Source organism: Tachypleus tridentatus, chromosome 4 (assembly GCF_004210375.1).
Source record: "Tachypleus tridentatus isolate NWPU-2018 chromosome 4, ASM421037v1, whole genome shotgun sequence".
NCBI classification, from domain to species: domain Eukaryota; kingdom Metazoa; phylum Arthropoda; class Merostomata; order Xiphosura; family Limulidae; genus Tachypleus; species Tachypleus tridentatus.
Window position 1 is genome coordinate 48,330,344 of NC_134828.1, and position 21,944 is coordinate 48,352,287.

At 33.9% G+C, this 21,944-nt stretch overlaps 1 protein-coding gene across 1 annotated transcript in view; it reads right to left on the reverse strand.

The window, feature by feature from the left end:
* Positions 1-701: 701 nt before the first annotated feature.
* Positions 702-21,944, reverse strand: part of LOC143249080 (protein unc-13 homolog B-like) — a 169,435-nt gene continuing 148,192 nt past the window's right edge. Inside the window, 5 exon segments of the mRNA XM_076498292.1 lie at positions 702-1,760; positions 1,763-1,992; positions 8,363-8,522; positions 12,219-12,317; positions 12,770-12,983. Coding sequence (XP_076354407.1) covers positions 1,708-1,760; positions 1,763-1,992; positions 8,363-8,522; positions 12,219-12,317; positions 12,770-12,983 — 756 coding nt within the window. The 3' untranslated portion in view covers positions 702-1,707.

Consider the following 21,944-nt stretch of genomic DNA (forward strand, 5'->3'; position numbering starts at 1 on the left):
GAAATAACAGTTATCCTTAATCCATTATTACACAATATCACTACTTGTGATTTTATTAGGCAAAGGAGAACTATGCTTCTATTCAAACACTAATAAATGTTACCAAGTTGTGAAAACAGATATTGTAAATAATTAACAATCTCAAACATTCAACTTTGTCCATAGTGGAAACATATATATTTATCTTCTTGATATGCATTTGAATGTTAATCCATTCTGACTCTTTCTGTTTACAACTAATATTACCATTGTTAGAACAATCTTTTATTACAGTATTATAAATAGTTATTAGCAGCAAATTTCAGGAATATGTATGTACATTTCACATACTTGCAATAACAATTATATTAAAAGGCTCAAATCTAGAAAATACCAAATACAACTTATTAGTTAGTATTATTCAGATGTGCTTGAAACCTTAGATAATTTATACAATAAACTCACACATTTAACTTTCAAAGGATGTGGATTTGATAAGAAAAATAGACTTTTAAGCTGTTTGACTATACATAATTTTTCAAAAAGTAGAGATTATTAAATACAGGGGATTTAGGGAGTTCTGGTTGGCACAAACAGATCAGTGTGGTGACTAGGTTTTATATTCTTGAATAGTTCCTTTTACATCACGTGAACAAGGTACTTTGTTATAAAAATAAACTTTCAGCTCTCAGATATATCAGCACGCAGGAGACCTGCAATAATGAAGATCTATACTAAACAGTGACTTCATATATATGAACATGTCAAAAAACATATTACACCAGATATGCAGTACATGAGAAAACTAGATATAGAATATTTCATAAAGAGTAACTTTAATAACTTTATGTACTATAGTTCATCCCATGACAAAAATATAAATGCATGAAAAAAGTTATTACTTTATCTATCTATCTAGCATTTTCCCTTCTTTAAACTACACCTTCAAATGTACTGAATGAGCAAACTTTAAAGCTCAGCCTCAATGTCATTTTCAGGCAATGTAGAACCTTAACTGATAGGCATGCTACAGTATCAACACCATGGTCTTGGAGATACGAAACAAAAGGAGGTAAGTAATTTAGAGCCTATACCCAAACCTATGCTTAAATTTTGATGAGAGTTTCAAGGTGATGTGGAATTCCAATCAAAGATGTTTAAGTGAAGCTAAACTTCACTGAAAGCACTACTATATTATTAACACCATGGTACTGATGAATATGAGACAAGAGAGGATGTAAAGCACAAAGTAGAATCTCTGTTTTAGTGTTATAAAGCTTTAATTCAAAATTAGTTGATGTAAAAGTTCAATTGAAAGTTCTGGCTTAGTTTCAAAGCCACAGATTAAGTGGAATTAAAATTCAATTTTGAGTATATAGATAATGTACAAGTTCAATAAATAGCTTAATTTTAGTGTTAAAATCATGATTCAAGGGAAAGAAAAGAAATAAAACCTCAGTTTTTAGCATAAATTTTACATCAAAGCTTAACTAAAAGTTCAGTTTTAATCTCAAAATTATGGAATAAACTCTAGTATAAAAATTTAACCTAGAATTTACTGATGTGAAACTTAAGATATGGTTAATGTTGAAGTTCAACTGAAAAAATCTGGTATAATATCTGTAGCCGTAGCATAGTGATATAAACTTTAACATGCGTGTATGTGTAAATGAAGATGAACTTCAACTATTCCAGTTACCAGTTATTAGTTGTTCAATTCTTCAGTGTTTAATGCAAGTTTTCATCACTCCGAATCTCAGACTTTAGCTTAACAAACTCCTGGCCACTTCATCATTAGTTCCTTGGGATAGTATTCTCAAGATGGTCCACCCTGTTTCATCCATATGTACTTGTCTAGCTAAAGTAAGCCAACATGCACAGCTTCCTCGTTCGATTATATTTCGCATCTGCATGACAGCCACACCCACCAACCTGTCTTCACAAGCAAAGCAGTAATCTTTCACACAAATGTGCAGTTCAAAAGATGAGGGCTCCTCTTCAATTCCAATAATGCTTCAAAAAGTTTTTATAATATTAGATTTACCAAAAACTTTTAGTATTTTTTAATTTCAGTATTATAATTTCTTACAATTCATATTTAAAAATGACAGTCTGTTATCATAAATTTTATTGGATTAAAATTCTTATTTTAAAGCCTATTCTCTAAATAATCAACAGTGATACTAATATTCTGGGACCCTTGCTCTAAAATATCTTGAGAAGAAGTGTAACACTGTGAAGAAAATATCAGCACACATATTCCCAACTGTCAAAGAATCTAAAATAAAATGGGAAAGTTAATAAATAGTTGTTAAATTTTTCAGTTTAAGAGCTATAGCTACAAAACATGCTAACTATGATAACTAAACACTTATAAAGTAGGGGTTGCCAGCATCCTTATAAAACATGAGCAATTTGAACTTACAAAGGTATGAGCTACACATAATATTGAGTATGGAGAAGCATTAAAAATGTACTAAACCTCTTAAAATGGAACCAAACCTTGTTGTAAGTAGGAAAGTTCACTATGTGCTTTAAATATATACTAAGAGATACAGCTTTTTAGTGTATTATGTATTTTTGTTTCATTTTATTACAAAGTTTCAACCACTTGTATGGCCATCATCAGGCAACTGTTCTCTATTGTATGAAATATCACAAAGTCATTTTGTTCCAATTTACAAAATATACAAGATGACATCTGTGTTTTGATATAAATTAGGTTTTAGTTCACAAATAATGAATGCTTCTTTTATTTTTCTTCTATTTCTGTTGTCATCATTACATAATATTTTAAAGTTGTTAATGTTAATTCGATGTTGATTTGTTGTGCTGTGTTTATAAACGTGAAATTGAAAATTGTTATGTTATTTGATTCTAATGTATATGTTGTGTCCCATTTCACTTATATAAGTGCTGTGCATGTATCGCATTGTTAATTTTAGATACTTCTGCCATTGAAGTTGTCAAAACAAACCTTTCTTAGATGACCTTTGCATTTAATGCTTGCTTTTTAAATAAATAATTACTATTCAAATTGACTTGCTAAAATAAGTAGTCACTGCAGTGGAAAAAATAGAGTATGGGATTGAAAATATAATCTATTCAGGAAGCTTACATTAATTAAAATTGAATGCTATTAACAATTTCATACTTTCAACCTCCAGTCTTAAAACATTTATAGAGACTAGATACTGCTGAACTTAGACCTTGAAACTTAGTAATACAAGCAATGAAGAGATAAAGATCTCCAGAAGTAGTGAAAGAGACCTTATGGATCTTGGTGACTCAACACCCTTTGACATTGTTCTAGAAAAATGTAGTGAAACAGATCATCTGGATCTTTGTGATTCAATACCCTTTTTCTTTGTTCAAGATAAAAGTAGTGAAACCAGACCACATGGATAGTTTACATGATGTTCTATTGTCACCTACAGCTAATGGAAACTGGGACTGGATGAAATACTTACTTATGAGAGTTTATATATTCGTGATTAAACAAGATAATTTGGATACAGCAGACCACTAGCCCACATGAACAAGTTGAAATTCTGATATGGTACTTACCTCCTACCACAAGATTTCTTATTTCTGTTCAGTGCTGCCTTCTATATGCAAACATTCTTTTATGTATTTCATAAGACTTCTGCTCCCCCACCTTCAATTGCAAGATACCACCATGACTCTCATGCAAATCATCATGCATCACCTCTTCACCATGACACTCACACTTGCACGTGACATCCTCTACCAAACTATCACTTCTCTTTTAGCAGGATTTGACTTTGGATGTGTTATTTTGTTTATTTAATTATTTTGTTATCAGTTAATTCTAGTTGCTTTATTTTTGCACTGGAATTTGGTGAACCTTTCTCTGACTATAAATTCTGAAGTTAAAGTTACCACTAGCACAGCACTTTTTCTCAGGCCTTAGGTGTAGGTGACTCAATTGTGGATTTACCAGTTTTTATACATCAGGAAATTGAACATTACATGGGATAACCTTTATTCCAGGACACTACCCAGGCTTCTCAACCAGCTGAACCCATGCAGGCTGATGAGGATTTTGATCACCTTTTTCTCACCACCCATTCCTAACCTGAGGAGTTTCTTAGACCTAATTCAGTCTTTATGGTTTGTAACATTTTATCCCTTTCCCCTAATTTTTACACATCTCTTCAAAGACTGGTCATATAAGTATCTTTATGTATACCCATCCATCTGATTACTTCATTGAGTGATTTCTTTCTTCCACTCCATTCCTTGTTGCATCCTCCTGATTGCTCATTATTGGTCACCTCAACCTTGGTTTCCAAAGTTACAATGACTGCTCCTCTCCCCTCTCATTTCTCTTTCATTTTCTCCTTCCTTTTTCATCAACTCTGATTACATGTACTACATTCCAACATTCAAGTACTGTATCTTCATGCTTGGTTTTTGGTGACAAGGTCTTGTTTCACAAGTTGAGTCACTTCCCTGTTATCTGGTTCCATCTTCCATGCAAATGGAGGGTATTCAATAACTTATCTATAAAAAGGAGATTTCCTGCTGGCAGGCCCACCAAGGCTCATATGGCAGAAATGTTCTTCCACTATGGGTTTTTGTTTTGTTTGTTTGTTTTGAATTTCCTGCAAAGCTACTCAAGGGTAGCTGCCCCTAATTTAGCAGTGTAAAACTAGAGGGAAGGCAGCTAGTCATCACCACCCACCGCCAACTCTTGGACTACTCTTTTACCAACGAATAGTGGGATTGACAGTAACATTATAAAGCCCCCACGGCTGAAAAAGCGAGCATGTTTGGCGCGACCGGGATTCAAACCCGCAACCCTCGGATTACCGGTCGAACGCCTTAACACACTTGGCCATGCTGGGCCCCAGGGTTTTTGTTCTACTTACTTTCCAGATACTGTATAGTTTTTCTTCCCTGTTATTACCATGCTTATGCATTCTTTCCAAACATGTTGCTATCCCATAAGACTTTCTACTCTTTCATACTGGGACATTAATGTGGTTTTAATTTTTCTTTATTCTACTTCCATTTAAATTACTTTCCTCATGTTCTATGTTTTATCTTTCCTTTAAAACTTATTTCCTTCCTCTCTTAGCCTGTGGACATTAAAGGTTGGATTTTAATTTTTTTTTTTTGCCATTGATATTTCACATACCATTTATCACCCTACCTATCTTTTTCCTTTGTCCAGATAGTTCCTTTCTTCTGAAGACACTGGAAGCTCAGGAAGGTGGTTACTTCTTTTTTCCTATCTTTACCCTTGACTCAATCTGGATAGGCTTCTGTGCCCAAGGTACACATTCAGTACTCTTCATCTCTTGGTAATTCTCCTCATTTTGTGATATTTCACTTTCTACCCTATCCAGTTTTGACTTGATTAGCCTATTCATCCCTATCTTTTTCATCTTGGACTCTGTTCCTGGTGTCCTTCCATTAGATCCAACACCTCAATTTTCCTTTGTTTTTCTTCACCATTGTCCAAAGCAATATTTTGCTTTATAAACATGCTCATCCCAGACTGTACTACCCAGTACTTCTGCCTGAGTAAAGCAGAAGGGGATTGACGTCCATCCTTACCATGCTTGGAGTGAATATCGCAGTATGGCCTGTTTTTCAAAATAAGGTTTCATGGTCACCTGTTCTACTGTCTCCAGTAATGACATTCCTCCAGACTCTCCAACACATTATCACACCCCTTTCGTTGAGTGGTGTACAAAAGTCCTAGTCACTTTCCACTTACAAGCTGCTAGGTTGACTCTGGATGTACCTTGCTGAATGAATTCCATATAATAACTATTCAGTTACAGAATAAGGCAGTGGTGTTCTGTAGGTATAGATGATGTAATATCCTCCTATTTGCAATAACCAATACAATGGAGTAAGGCATCAGAATACAGTTCATCCCTTTGACTGGGAGCTCTCATCCTAACCCTCACATGAATGTTAGTACCCTGCAGGCAGGTTTTGAATTTCAAGTGAATCAATCACCGTAAGTTCTCATGCAGGTTTAGGGTTGTCTATCTTCCTCCGTCAATTTTCTCCATCTGTGTTGTGGGATTGTTACAGTTCTGTCTTTGCCTGTCCCCCATCCTATTATTACAGGGATGTTATTGCCATTTGGATGGCTCCAGCCTGTTCCATGGTTGGTGCAGTTGATTACATGCCATATTATATATATATATAATAACTTAAGTTATTAAGTTGGTGAAAGTGAAAGAAAAAGTGAAGTCAGTCTGCATGTGGGTTTAGCCATAACAGGTGATTTCTAAAGTGAGTTTCACAGTCTGTATTGTTATAACAGAAATAGAGGAAAATTAGTTGGTTTGTCAAGGGATGTTCTAAAATAACTGACCTTGTCTATGTGGACTTTCATGAAAAGAAAACAATTATTTAAAGCTTTAGATGCGACTGTGATAACCAACAGAATAATGAATTTTTTATATATAAGTTTGACTTGTTTTGAATCTATACTGTTTTAAAACAAGTGAACTGTGCACTGTCTGTTTGTCGTTGAAATTGTCAACAATCTCGGATACCTAATGTAAAAAGTTCCAATCTTTTATTGAGTGATAACAAATCAGAAATGGAATAAGGTATAGACAATATTTAATATAACAACACACTCAAATAACAATCTAAAAAGTAATAAAACAACTATAAAAACAGAAGGATTCAAATGCTTTAACACTAAAGATTCAATCATAAAAACTACAAAAACTGGGCAAAAGATTATTGAGATTACAAACAAGTTAGGATAGATGTTCTAGTGCAATATGTCCTGATTACTTTTTTATATATTGTTTTGGCAGAAAAATAAAAAACAAAATTAGCAAATTTAGTATGAAAAATAACAATATATAAGGTGTTCTCAGTTAGAATAAGCAGTTGATCATAAAGACAGACCAGACCACAAACCTCAAGTACAAACTATATAAAAAGGATTGACCAAAAATGTTAAGCTTACAAGAATTTTCATTATAATATTGAAAATCAAAATAAGTTGGTTAAGGATTATAGAAATCCTTTCCACACTACACAAACATATCTTTTACCTTATATCATTTAACTGTCACATACACTGTAGTTTTTTACTTCATTGTCATAAGTGGAGGAAGATATGGCTAGTCAAATGCACAATTGACCCGTAATGGCAGGATATGCAACAATACTACATTTTTCATAAACATCTTATTCAACATAAAATTTTCAAAATTTCTGTACATACTACGGTTAGAAGAGCTATTAAATTCCTCTCATCCTAGTTACTCACAGAACTAGGCCATTCAAATATGGTATGACTTGTACTTTCTCATGGGAAAGATTCCTGTAATGTAACACATAATGTATTATAAATAAACAGTGAACTGGCATGTCGGGTGATGTATCAAAGATACAAATTCTTGTTTTCAAGTAACACTGATCACCATTCATGTGAGTAGTATTTGCTTGAGAACAATGGCGTTTTTGTTATTAATATGCATTTTCTTACTCTGTATGATGCTGATCTTGGAGAGTGATATAAGATTAGTAATTTGCTTTCAAAAACACTGAAAGCTTTTCATTAAGAGAGCGACACAATTCACACAAACAACTTAGATTGTTGTCTGTATGAATAAACATTGTTTCTCTGTGTTGAGCATTGTGTCCTGCCTCTTTTTTTGGTTTCAGAATTGGTAGAGGTCAAAGAATTTATGCCAATTTAAGGAAAATCAGTGAATTTAAGAATATCACAGTGCCACTGTTTTTAAACTGGATAACAAATTGGTTAATGATATGTAAAGTTAAGATGAAATCAGCATCATCCAACACTAATTAGTTTAGGATACTAAATGAGTTTATGAGTCATGTTTCTTGTGCATAATTTATTTCATGTAATCTCTCAAAAATTTAAGAACAGAGGTGTGTGAAAGAGTTAGTGTTATTTCTTACACTCAGAAAGTAATCAGCTAGTCGTCAAGTTTTTTGAATTTCACGCAAAGCTACTTGAGGGCTATCTGCACTAGCAATCCCTAATTTAGCAGTGTAAGACTAGAGGGAAGGCAGCTAGTCACAACCACCCACTGCCAACTCTTGAGCTACTCTTTTACCAATGAATAGTGGGATTGGCCAACACATTATAACATCCTCATGACTAAAAGGGTGAGCATGTTCAGTGTGACAGGGATTCAAATCCATGACCGTCAGATTACAAGTTGAGTGCCTTAACTACCTGGCCATGCTGGGCCAGTATTCAAGTTCAAGTATGTCTTGTTTGCTTTTGCACTAACTTTTTTTTTAGAAGTCTAAGTAATAACTGAGTTGAATTATAGTAAAAAATATTTACTATTGTTTTCATCAATTACTGACAGTTTAGAAACATGAAACATATACTTACAAGTGGAAAGTTTCATTGTATTTTGGAGACCAGTTATTGTTTTTTGATTTTGTAGCATATTTCCGTTTCTTGTGGCTCAAGTTAGGACCAATCAGACTAACTTCCACAAAAGGTCGAAACATACTGGTATTTAGCCAGTGTAGGTCATTTGCTGCAACCACTAAAAACAAATTATTCTAAATTAATAAAATAGAGTTTTCCTAGACCTTCCTTAATGAAATTATTTTTTATTCATTTGTGCAATCTGTCTCACATTCAAATAACATGATCAAAACTTGCATTTTTGAGTAAAACACTTAATTTTCTCAACTATATTTATAGTAGAGGATATTTAGGATATTGTATTACTTGAAAAGGAATTAACATTAAATATAAAACTGTTTTATTTACTGTAACATCATTTTATGTAAGTATACACAAATAATAAAAAGTTTTCTTTCCTGTGTATGTATTACAACCTGTTCACCATTTACCTCTGTCCATTTAGTTTTTGATTGCAAAATGTTGTTGCAATTGACCTCATTTTTATGGAAAGTTATATGCTGGTTATTTCAGGCTGATTATTCTTCATCCTAGCAATGATATTGTATGGTTGTGTCACATATGATGATTCTATTGATATGATATTTACATAAAATGACAGAATAGTATATCAAAAGATGTGACAGAAAGGTACCAAGAGAAACATGTGAGTTCTGAAGTTATTTCTCATGTGATTTTTGATAGTACAATGAACTGGTAGAGAGAGAAACATTTACAAAACTCATAGAGAGTATGGAATATATTTTACAGTTTTCTGATCACAAAGGATCAACCTCATACATGTTAACCTGTTGATCTCCACAAAAGCTAGATGTTTAAGGATTTAATACATGGAAAAATAAGTGTGGTGGTTTTTTATAAGTGGATTGAAAAGAACAAGACATGATGATGAAGTTTGGTATGGAAATACAATGCTGGAAATATTGACTGTAAAGTGGCTGATCAACAAATTTTACATTGCACTGATATATGATGAAAGAAATATAAATAAAGTTGGATGAATACATTGCATATTTTAGTTTATGCAGTCAATATGAATACAAACATGTCAAACTAAAGCAAGTCTCAGGTGTACTTTGGGAATATGTTGAACTTGTTTTGGAAATGTCTTCTATCGAATTTTCTAACAGAAAGCTCAGAAATGAAACAAAGATCATTAAGACAGATTATACTAGTTCATCTTCGAAATTTGAAGAGTTTCAAAGTGATTTAAAAGAATCTAACTGAAAAATATAGTTTGCATCTTCTCATAGATTGTAATCCAAATAACAAAATTATTTAAAAGTTTGTGAAAAGAAAAGACACTAAATTAGTAATAGCAAAGAAAAGTTTTCTCTGGAAGATACAGCTCCAAAATTATCATTGTTGTGTAATAAGCATAACTTGAATCTTTATAACTGCAAAAATATATAAATTTAGAAGACTGATCAAAATTCAGTTTATGAACAGGATAAAAAAAAGAAGTAATTGGGATTGTACTTGTATTTCATATTCAGCAAAAAAATTTTAATTACAGAAATTTGCTACGTTATATTAAAACAATTTTGAATGTGTAAATCAGCAAGTCAAACAATAACTGCACCTGATATAAAAATGCACTGAAATGGCTGATGTCAAAACTACATTTTAACAATGTTTGACATTTCATAGATAGTATCATGCTAGCAAAAATGACTGCTTTTGCAACAGCCCTTTGTGATGCAAAATGTTCATACAAGCAGATAATAAAGATGTTTAGATCAAGAATTTACAATTTTTAAGATTTGGATGTCACTTGTACTTAACAGCAGTAGAAAACAAAAGAATATGGATTAATATGGGATGCCAGGATCATTCAGAAAGAGATCTGCAACAAGTCACATCACAGCCATGACAAGCAAAATGCAACATCCTGTAATGGGAGGATAAAAATCCCCAAACACAAAGTAAATACAACAGCAGCCCATGTGGTTCAGGCAAAAGCATGCAACATAACTAAAAATGATTTCTGTTTGAAAATCTGAAAGAAGTCACATGTGCACAAGTTACACTTTCATGACATATCCATTCACTCACTTCATACCTCAAGTAACTGGAAAACAAAAGTGATATTCATGCTTTTCGATGTGAAGATACACTGAACAAATTATTGGAAGTGGTGAAGCATATGAATTTTCTGTGAGATTGAGTTTTTCAAACAGGAACTGGGAAACAATAATCTTCCTACCCCTACATGCATTATAAAAAACAAGTAGGGAGGAGTGGGTGGTTTAGACATGACAATCTTACAACACAACTTTTGGTATTGAAAACTAAGCTGCAGGACTAATGTCAAAATGCATAGTCATTCACAGAGCATAACATGTAATTGCAACATGGAATGTAAAGACACAATGAGATTCCAAATTACCTCAATATAATGTACTTCACCTTTATATATGAACTTGTTCAACTATGTCCAGTTTAAGATACTATAGATGATCATTCAAAATTATATTATTGTTAAAGAGACTTCATCATTGTCTATAACAATTAAAGTAACACCATGTGAAGCTTGCTGAATTACTGGGTCAGCTTTCAACTCTGAAACTGGACTGATGTAAACTTTAGATGTTGGATGACAACAAATAAAATGTTTACTTGTAGGTAATACACATTTTGAAGGTAAACTTCAATAAGAATATGAGTTTGTAGTAAGAGAGTGATGTTGAATAATGAAATATTCTGAGTTTTCTCTGTGTTAAATGTTATAAATAAACACATGAAAGTAAAATCAGCAGGATTTACCTAGCATGAGATAAGCTGAAGTTTCAAAATTGTTTTTAAAGAACAATTATAAATTTAATTGGTTTGTTTGTTTGTTTTGAATATTGTGAAAAGCTACAAGAGGGCAGTCTCTGCTAGCTTTCCCTAATTTAGCAATGTAAGACTAGAATAAAGGCAGCTAGCAATCACCACCCACTGCCAATTCTTGGGTTACTCTTTTACCAACAAATAGTGGGATTGACCATCACATTATATTGCCCCCATGGCTGAAAGGGCAAGCATGTTTGGTGTGACAGGGATTCAAACCTACAACTCTCAGATTATGAGTCAAGTGACTTAATCACTTGGCCATGCCAGCCAAGTTAATTGGTATGAAGTAGAATACATTACTACATTTATAGTTGAGACTATTATTAGTTGAATTAAGTGTACAGTAAAAATATCACACCACCAGATATAATGATTCCTCATCTCTTTATTTCTTGGAATTTTCTTATAATTTTAAAGGCTCTGTAGAACATTTCCTTTGTGATTGTTAACTGCATAACATGGAGAAAATCTTGAATATTTCATCATTTAACTAAAGTTTTTTAATACACATTTTATCTTTTTATTACACAACATATTTTATAGGAAAGACATACAACAAAAATTTATCACTTTATTCTGCATTATCTCAATTTTAAACAGAAAGAAAGGAAAGAGTCAAAAAGCAAAAGCTTCTAAAAAACCAATTTTAACTTTCTAGTTTCAAATAATATTTGATTATTCCAAAACTATTCTTAAATCATTCATAATAAAGAAGACAGTAGTTTTTTTCACACTTTTGTAAATTTTTAAAACTGTTTTGCACACATGGGTAGGTGTGATTAAAATTATTTTTATCCAGATGTTTTGGCAGTCTAAGATTGTGCAAAACATTTCATAAATGCAGAGAGGCAAGGTACAAATATAGACCTATACACCTATATGGAGAATTTGAAATTTTAAGAAACAAATTTATTACAATGTTTGAACATATGTAAATAAAATAGTTTTTAAACAGTAGAAAAAAGAAGCTTTTGCCTACCTTTTATGGTAATTTTGTACTCTCCTGTACCAGGGTGGGTGAAGAGGTCCACTTGAATAGAAACCTCACCAACACTTCCTTCTTCCGTGGCTGAATTCTCTAAAGAACAGAATCATTAAAAATATTTGTCACTTATCACTCTAAAGAAATATATTTCATTCGTTTATGTTACTCCATCAGGAATCTATAAAAAAAATAATACAACTTCAAATGGCTTATTATGATGACAGTTGTAACAAAAGCTGAATTATATTCTTAGCAACATGTGCTACTAAATATAATATATAATGGCTGATGTAATAAGAAGAATGCCTTTATCATAGATCCAGTAGCATATATTTGCAATGACATGAACTTAAATACTTGTTACTAAACCATAATTTCAGTAGTCTGAGAAAGAATGACATTTACATATTAAAATTTTTAAGTTTTAGAGTTTATGATTCATAATCAGAAGTTTGTGAGAAACCTTACATTGTTTGCTGAGTACTAGCAAACATTTTAATCAAGGGTATCAAAAATAGTGAAACAAAGTTTTGTGTATACTTTACCTTGCTTTGTTTGAGTGCTGACAAATGTCTTTACAAGAGTGTCTGTTGTCTGTGTGTACAATGATAAGACATAACGTAATGACTGAAGTTCAGTATTTTTGTCCAAAAATGCCTTTTTCAGCCCATTACCATTAGCATAGAAGTACTGTTTAATGGTATCCAAAGCCACATCTAATACGGCACATTGTTTAGGTGTTAGATTCTTCTCAACTTCCTATATACATATAAATAGAAATATATCATTAATTACTTCAGTTTATTAAATATGATTGCATAAAATCTGTAGTTTATTTATGCGTTAAACATTAATTTTCTGGGAAGCAGCCACACCAATGCATTTTCTACATTGTTTTACTATAGTATTTTTCAAAATTAGTAAGTTATTCCAAGTATGTGTAGTTTTCATGAAACACATGATTCAGAAAACTGTTAAGATACTTTTACTTGCCTTTGTTTTTATCATTTCACTGAGATTATACCCATGCTCTACTTGAAGTTATGGCTGTACAGTTCACTTTAAGTATATTAAAATAGATAGGACTTTTCTCTCTTGGTAGTCAGGCGTTATCTAAAGATTATAACCTCCCTATCTTTCTATGGGATTGATCAACAGTAATATAGGTAATTCACACACATCTTGAGAATAGAGCATTATAGAATTCAGCATATAATACCACCATATATCAAATGTACTAATAACACCTCAAGCAACAAGGGTAACAACATCCTTTCAACTGACGATTTGCATCTCCTAGCTGTCTTCAATTGTTCAAATTACAAATGCATTTGGGCTTACATCTTCTTGCATCAGATGTCATGGCTTTTGATGATGAAGTGAAAAATATCTTACAAAGAAATGCATAAGTTATATACAGTAAACATCACCTTATAGCTTGAAAAGCAAGAAGCATCACTTTCTTTCAGTCATTGCTTTGGCAACCAAATGACTTTTCTAGTTGCTTATAACAATGGTTAACTCTGGCCTAAACAATCACAAAGTTAGTCAGAGATATCTCACCTCCAGATCTGGCACTTTTTCTTTTCTTCTCTGCTAGGTTTGGGTCTTCCAAGGCACACACTCAACTTCCTATAACTTATTGGTCTCTTCAGCCAAGTCATGGGTAATCCAGTTCACAAGAGTTTTTACATTAGCCTTGAAATGTGCTGACATATCAACCAATGGATAAGTTTTAGGTCACTTCCTGAAGCAGATAATTCCATTGATATGTTATTTACAAAGATATTCAAGACTATTCCCTGCAGAAGAGGATCAACATTCTTTTACTAGAGTTTACCCTCTTTCATTAGGTGATGTACACTATCTTGATACAAATGCAGCCAGTTGAATAACCACAGAAAGGGAACATAAGTGCAGATTACATCTTGGCACTTTATAGTCTCTGAACTATGAAAAGAATGAAAAATCTTGTTCCATAAAACTATAGGCACAACTAGCTGCAACACAGGCTGACAACCAGGGACCAGTAGTTTATAAAAATTGCACAGTACAACATTTTGCACATGTAACTGTTTATATAAGTACCATAGTGTCAGTACTACATTCCTTAATCTAAACTTGCTGGGCTTTACCATGCTGCACAGCAAGACACAGTCATGTTAGTTCTGATTGTTTGGTTGTTCTAACTGAAGCTTCTGAAATGTTGTTATCACTATGACAAAAATGGTTTCATCTTTCACAATGCATTCAGGATTATGACATTCATCAAGTAGACAGGGTTTCATCTTTCACCATTTCTGTGTTACAGACTCAAATAATGCTGTATGAAAAAAAATCATACTCCTGAAATGCCATCATTCAGTGAGCAGTTATTCCCTTCTGATTTTAACATTCATCAACTATTTCACCATTCAGCTTAAAAATGAACTTTCTACTATACAGATAGTGTTCTGATAAAAAAGACAGCACAAAGGTTCACAAACAAAAGTTATAATGCTTTTCAAACAATACTCAAAATGTGAGCACTTTTAAATATTGCACTATTCTTTTTCAGGAAATACTTGTTTGATAACCAGTACAGTACCACTGATATTGTGTTATGAAAGCTGTGAATACCAGCAATTCTTTCTTCATCACTAAAGTATTTGCATTATAAAGTTATGGTCTTGTGACTTGTATCCATTATTATGTTTTATACTCCATTTTGATATGATAACACTAACCTCGTTCCACTATGACTAACTTTAGTATCTAACAAGAACACACCGTATCAACTTTAATCATTAGCTTAGATTGATGTGCTTTACCACATTTACCACTCTGTCTGAAATGTGTCTTTTTTTCTTTTTCTTTTTTAGTGAACTCTGATATTGATGTGATTTTGCAATGTTTACCACAAACTGTACGTAGTATGGCAAAATAACCAATGAAACTGTGGGCTTACTGATTGGTTACAGGTTGAGGCCAATCTCATGTAACTGCTATTTTAGCAGGATCTGCAGAGATTCTTTCACTACTAGTGCTATAGATTAGTCATATTCATTCACAATTTACTCTCAACACTGACTAAGAGCACATGTAATAACTACTGCTTTTTGCTTGCTCAAATATACTACCCAACAACCCTTATCTCTTAATTGTTGAAGTTGCAACTAGTCTCACTAAATCCACCCAGAAAATACAAGTCCTCATTAATACTACTACTTTGAAAAAAAGTATCTTCTTGTCGCTCAGATACTATGAGCATGAGTTGTGTCAGCAAGAAGAAAAAGAAGACTCATTCTTTAGGGAGAGTGTTAGAATATGCTTGATGCTGCAAAGCCATCTGTTATGTTGGATGAAGACTTAGACTCTTCTCTGTTGTCAACTACAGCACTCACAGACACATCTCACCACTCACACAGAAACAACAAAACATTGTATATCCAAAAGATACTACAACCACTATCTTTCTTAAAGACCAGCAAACTAGCAATCATACCAACACCAACAGTGATACAATAACAACCTCTAAGCACCCACCAGATGACATCATTGAAGTATACCAGCTACCCTAGAACAACCACAAGTTGCCTCAAATGTCTGACATTTGTTCTCTGCAATCGTGTTCAGCAATATCCACCAACTGCTCAGAGGTGGAATAATGAATAAGTGCACCTACCCCAAGGACTATGCTATCCTGCTGATGCATTTACTGGCTGCCACATTAAGCCATATGTCCCCACTGATACCAAAGAAATAATTAATTTTCATCAAAATAACTGCCAGATAGGTATTTGCTCTACCCAGTATGACTGAGAAATTCATCAGTGGTCAATTTTCAATGAAGTAGGCTAATTACATATACATACACTTATCTTTTATACATACTTATACATACACTGACAAATAAATACTTATCTTTTTAAACCTGATTTACTCTTCATTACATAACTTTACTGTAAACAATGAATTTGTGTCTCTTCCAACTTGACGAATGATGCATCCAATGTTATTTTTTTAATAATTACTTTGTCTTTTCTTTTCAAACAATTTTGGAATTTTTAAATTGTATAGCCCATAAAACTCTCATTATAATCATAAATAATAAGAGAAGAAAAGTCTGTGAGGAAGTAGGATAGAAAATATTATGTAATAAAGCTAAAATGCACTGCAAAGTAATGGTATTAACTTCTATGAGATATAAATACAATGTATTGGGACAAAAGATAAAAAGGTAGTCTTTTAATATATATTTATCATGGTTTTATATCACACAGTTATCTGACCTCTGCTATAGCTTGAGATTTAAGGACTTAGTGTGCAAAAAAGACAATTTGTCATAGGTAGAAAAAAGGATAAGACTCAGTGTTAAGATGAAATAAAAATAAACATTTTATTTGTTTGAGAAGACAGAAGAATGACTGATCATACAGTCAGAAGACTAGTGTATTGACTATTATGAAGTTAAATGTGAAATAAACTATACTTGAAAGTAAGCTGGTTAAGTTGATAATTAACTGAATGGAAAATTACCTATACAACAAGTAGGTTGAAAGATGCAACAAACAAGAAGACTGCTATAGTTAGTTTCAAACCTTCCAACTCAGAACTGAATCTATATGCAAATGCCAAATCTCTTCTCTATGACTGATTAATAAGAAAACTAGATCACAAGAACTTTTCTCCATTTCACAAGCCATAGAGCAGCCCTTTATATCAGATTTAAATTCAAGGATGCTATTTACCTACTATCATTCAGGAAATGCCATTAAAACTATCAATGTACACCTGAGTATGCATATGTCACATATAACGTTTAAAACAAAGCAAATTCTGCTGTAGCAACCTTGGTAGACTTCTGCACCTCTCTAGACTGTACTTTAGATCTACATGTTCATCAACATATAATAGCTGAATATTCATTTGCTTGCCACATAAATGCTTTATTCTGTTCTCAGGTATTGTGAGAACAGCATTCCAATACGCACTCTACTGAGTGGTAAAAGGAGGTTAAAACAAAAGACAATTGTATCACTACAGCAAATGTCTTAGAGAATGAACTCTATAAAACTGTAATCACCTATACTGTTGCCTTGGTTGTCTGATTTCACAACTTTCCAACTCCTCTATTGACATATTTAAAAGTGAAGAGCCCTTTTGTTAAGTTATATAACTTCTGTACACGTGCAACAAAAAACGAAAAACAGGAAATAAGTTATACTCCACATCTTTTCCCATGTAGAAACATGATAAAAATTAAACTTTCCTCACACACATTGAGTTTGCACATTGTATACCAGAGATGACTAAAGTTACCAGCCTTGTAAAAATCTCACTTTATCTCATATGAAATTAACTGAATTTGAACCACTTCAAGATGATTTCATCATGCAGTAGAACCCTCCACCAACACAAATGCAACACATTTCCAAGTGCAATATCTATCTAAATTTGGACTTACGAATTCTCATTTTATGACTAGATAATAAAGAAATTAGCACTAGGAAAGTGCAGTGAATGGGAGAGAATGTTTTAGGTGAATATTTGTTTAAGATAAATTTTCAAATGAGGAAAATATTAACTTATGAAATTAATACTCACTTCTTCACACAAACCCATGCTCAGATGGTGGAGTGCAAAGACTAGCTAGATAAACTCTCATCAGAAAGCATCTGAAGGAATCCAATGGGGTGTGATACATAATGGTAGAGAATTCATAGGGGTATAAACGTGGGAGATCACATCTCTTCTTGTCCAGGGTATACTCTTTGTCCATGCTTGAGAATAGAAGAGGTGAAAAAGCCATAAACATGTTGCAAAAATGGGTAAAATAGGTACATGTCCACTTAAGTACTTGCAAACAAGCTAACTGATAATCAATATGCATAGTGAGGTTAGGTCTCATTCAGACTACCTTTTTGTTCATCTCCTCTACCATCAAACTGGATGGGTTAAAATCAGCTGTTTGAGAAATGTGCTTGAGATAAGTATCTGTACCCACTTCCTCTATTACAGACAGTTGAAAGCAGTTGAAAGAGGAGAGCACTGTATGTAATCATGTCAGTATGGACACTTATATAAACCTGTACTTGACCATCAGTCATTATGAGCTCCTTGCGTATTGTGGAAATACAGAATGAAAGTGATACATCACTGATGTATATGGTGTGGTCAGTTACCTCAACTCTATTACTAGTCTCTACAGATCACATGGCAGCTGCAGGAGTATGATACTATTTGTTTGCTTTCATTGTGAAATGAAATGGACTGGAAAGATAGTGATCACCTTGACTTTACTGAATAGACTTTGGCTACAGGAGGCAAGATGTATAAGGACTGAAACAGTGAGTTGCAACATTTTTCTTTTTTTACCTAAATATTGTAATGTATAATGGTTTTAGAGGCAGGATGACCTACACTACACTTTGGTATGACCTCAAACCCATTTCTCACCATAGATGGACTCCATGGTTTAACCCCTAAGGTTAGGTTGCAATTGGTGGAGATTCTCCATGGTGCATCATACCAGAAATTAGGAAATGTAAGTGGCAAGCATCCCCTGTACTTCATTCAACAAGGAGGGCAGAATTTGTGTTGGGGCGACCCAGAGAATGTACCAGATCTCCATTGGTCCTTCAGTCTGGAAAAGTTTTTCATTGAAGATAGTGCAATGGGTAACTATAAAACCCTATTTTTAAAAGCTGGTAAGCACTGACTAGAGAAGTGGGAGAAACATAATTCTGGTGCTGGTTTTTTTACATGAAAGTCAGTGAAACAGTTACAGTATGGATCTTACACAAAATATAATATAGGTATACACAAAAATATTACAAAGAAACCTCAGGTGTTCTTCCAGAACACTCCATCTCACAATAAACACTAGCAGTTTCAGGGCAGATGGCATAAACATTTTCTATTATTCTGGTTCAATGCAGAGTTTTAATAAGTATACCCTGGGAGGCAACACTAGGCACCTTGGGGGATCCTATAATAACTTAGTGATGAGCAAAATATAAGTACACTGATATTAAAGTTCAAGGTGGATTGAAGGAGGTCCTATTGGCTGAAATCTAAATCCATCCAAAGATGTGATAGCCAAGTGGTGTAAATAGTGAATGATAAAGGTGGGTGGGGTAGTCCACTTGCCAGCCTAAAGAACCTTCTCTAGAAAATGGCAAAATGAACTACAAGGGTATATGTAAGGTGTTGAAACTGGTCAAAGGAGACCCAGAAGAGTTAATGCTATTTCAACCCCAAAGAAAAGTAAACTAGATAGATTAGTTGGTAATCCATCTGATAAGGAAATGGAAGAGAAGTATCTGAGTAAGGATTCTAATGAAAAAAAGGAAAATGATTAAACTCTTAAAGGAGGAAGTGCAGCACAGATGGGTCAGAATATTCATAAAGATGGGATATAAAAGAAAGGGATACTGGAGAAAAGCAGCAAAAGTCATGAGAAGAAATAATCAGCCAGGCTAAAGAAAAAGGTGAGTGAGGAGGAAATAATGACATAGACATCATAGAGATGTCAAAAACAGGCAAGAAGGAAAAAAATAGCTTTTAAGAGAGAGATGATACAAGGATGAGGTGACAAGAGATTTGAAAAACCCCAGAGAGAACATGAAGAATCACATTTACAGTCATTTGAAAAAGTTAAGGCACTCTATAAAAACATGTATATTTTTGTAACATTTTTGGATATATAGATATTTAATCTAAATTTCAATAATACTGAGAGATTATAGGAATATAACTAAACGATTAAAACTGAAGAAAAGACTTTTCAAGATCTTCTGTAAATGTAATTCTACAAAAATGCATATTCTAACTGGGAAAAAAGTTAGGACACCCCAACATTTATTCCCACTTAAAATGGCTCAACTCACACACAGGTGTATCACACCAGGTGCACATGATTAGAAGATCATCACTCAGCATTTTGAATAATGCTTGCCCTATTTAAACCTCAGACATTTAGTTTGGTGTGCTCCTGACTGTTGAAGTGAGAGTGAGCACCATGGTGAGAGCAAAAGAGCTGTCTGAGGCCTTCAGAAAGAAATTGTAGCAGCTTATGAGTTGGGTAAGGGATTTAAAAAGATCCCAAAAGATTTTAAAATCAGCCATTCCACTGTCTGGAAAGTAGTCAACAAGTGGAGGGTTTTCAAAATAACTGCCAACACGCCCAGGTCTGTCCAACCAAGTAAGTTCACCCCAAGAGCAGACCACAAGATGCTAAAAGAGGTCTCCAAACACCCTAACATGTCATCACGGGACCTACAGCAGGCTCTGGCTACTGTTGATGTGAAAGTGCATGCCTCTACAATCAGAAAGAGACTGAACAAGTTTAACTTGCATGGGAGGTGTGCAAGGAGGAAACCTTTGCTCTCTAAGAGAAAAATCAAGGCCAGACTGAAGTTTGCCAGAGAGAATTTAGACAAAGACCAGGACTTCTAGAATAATGTTCTTTGGACAGATGAGTCTAAAATTGAATTATTTGGATACCATAATATAGAACACGTTTTGCGTAAACCAAATACAGCATTCCAGGAAAAGAACCTCATACCAACTGTGAAGCATGGAGGTGGAAGTGTCATAGTTTGGGGCTGCTTTGCTGCAGCAGGACCTGGACAGCTCACAATCATAGAATCCACCATGAATTCTACCGTGTATCAGAGGGTGCTTGAGGATCATGCGAGACCATCTGTACGAAAATTAAAGCTGAAGCGGAACTGGACCCTGCAACACGACAATGACCTAAAACATACTAGTAAATCCACCAAGGACTGGCTGAAAACTAATATATGGAGAGTCCTGGAATGGCCGAGTCAAAGCCCAGATTTTAATCCCATTGAGATGCTGTAGGGTGACTTGAAATGGGCTGTACATGCAAGAAACCCCTCAAACATCTCACAGTTGAAAGAATTCTGTATTGAGGAGTGGGCAAACTTTCTTCACACCGATGTCAGAAACTGGTAAATGGCTACAAGAAGCGTCTCACTGCAGTTATTTCAGCCAAATGGGGTAACACTAGCTATTAGGGGGTAGGGTGTCCTTACTTTTTCCTCAGTTAGAATATGCATTTTTGTAGAATTACATTTACAGAATATCATCTTGAAAAGTCTTTTCTTTAGTTTTAATTGTTTAGTTATATTCCTATAATCTCTCAATATTGTTAAAATTGAGATTAAATATCTATATATCCAAAAATGTTACAAAAATACACAGGCTTTCATATGGTGTCCTAACTTTTTCACATGACTGTAGATGTTGGACGTTGCGGGCTTCAGCACCTATATCTCGCTCTTCCGATTTCTAAATTTCTAATCTTCTTATGTGAGACTAGCGAATTGGAAGTTAAGAGTGTTTGTTTGTTTGATTTTTGAATTTGGCAAAGCTACTCGAGGGCTATCTGCGCCGTCCCTAATTTAGCAGTGTAAGTCATTACCACCAACCGCCAACTCTTGGGCTACTCTTTTACCAACGAATAGTGGGATTGACCATCACATTATAACGCCCCCACGGCTGAAAGGGCGAGCATGTTTGGTACGATGGGGATTCAAACCCGCGACCCTCAGACTACGAGTCGAACACATTAACCCACCTGGCTATGCCGGGCCTATTAAGACTCATAGACGGTGTATCTCCAACGCAATGTGTGTCCTATTTGCGCTGTCACCTCCAAAACTTATGATATATCTTATAATTCCATCTCACAGCTGAAAGAATTCTGCATTG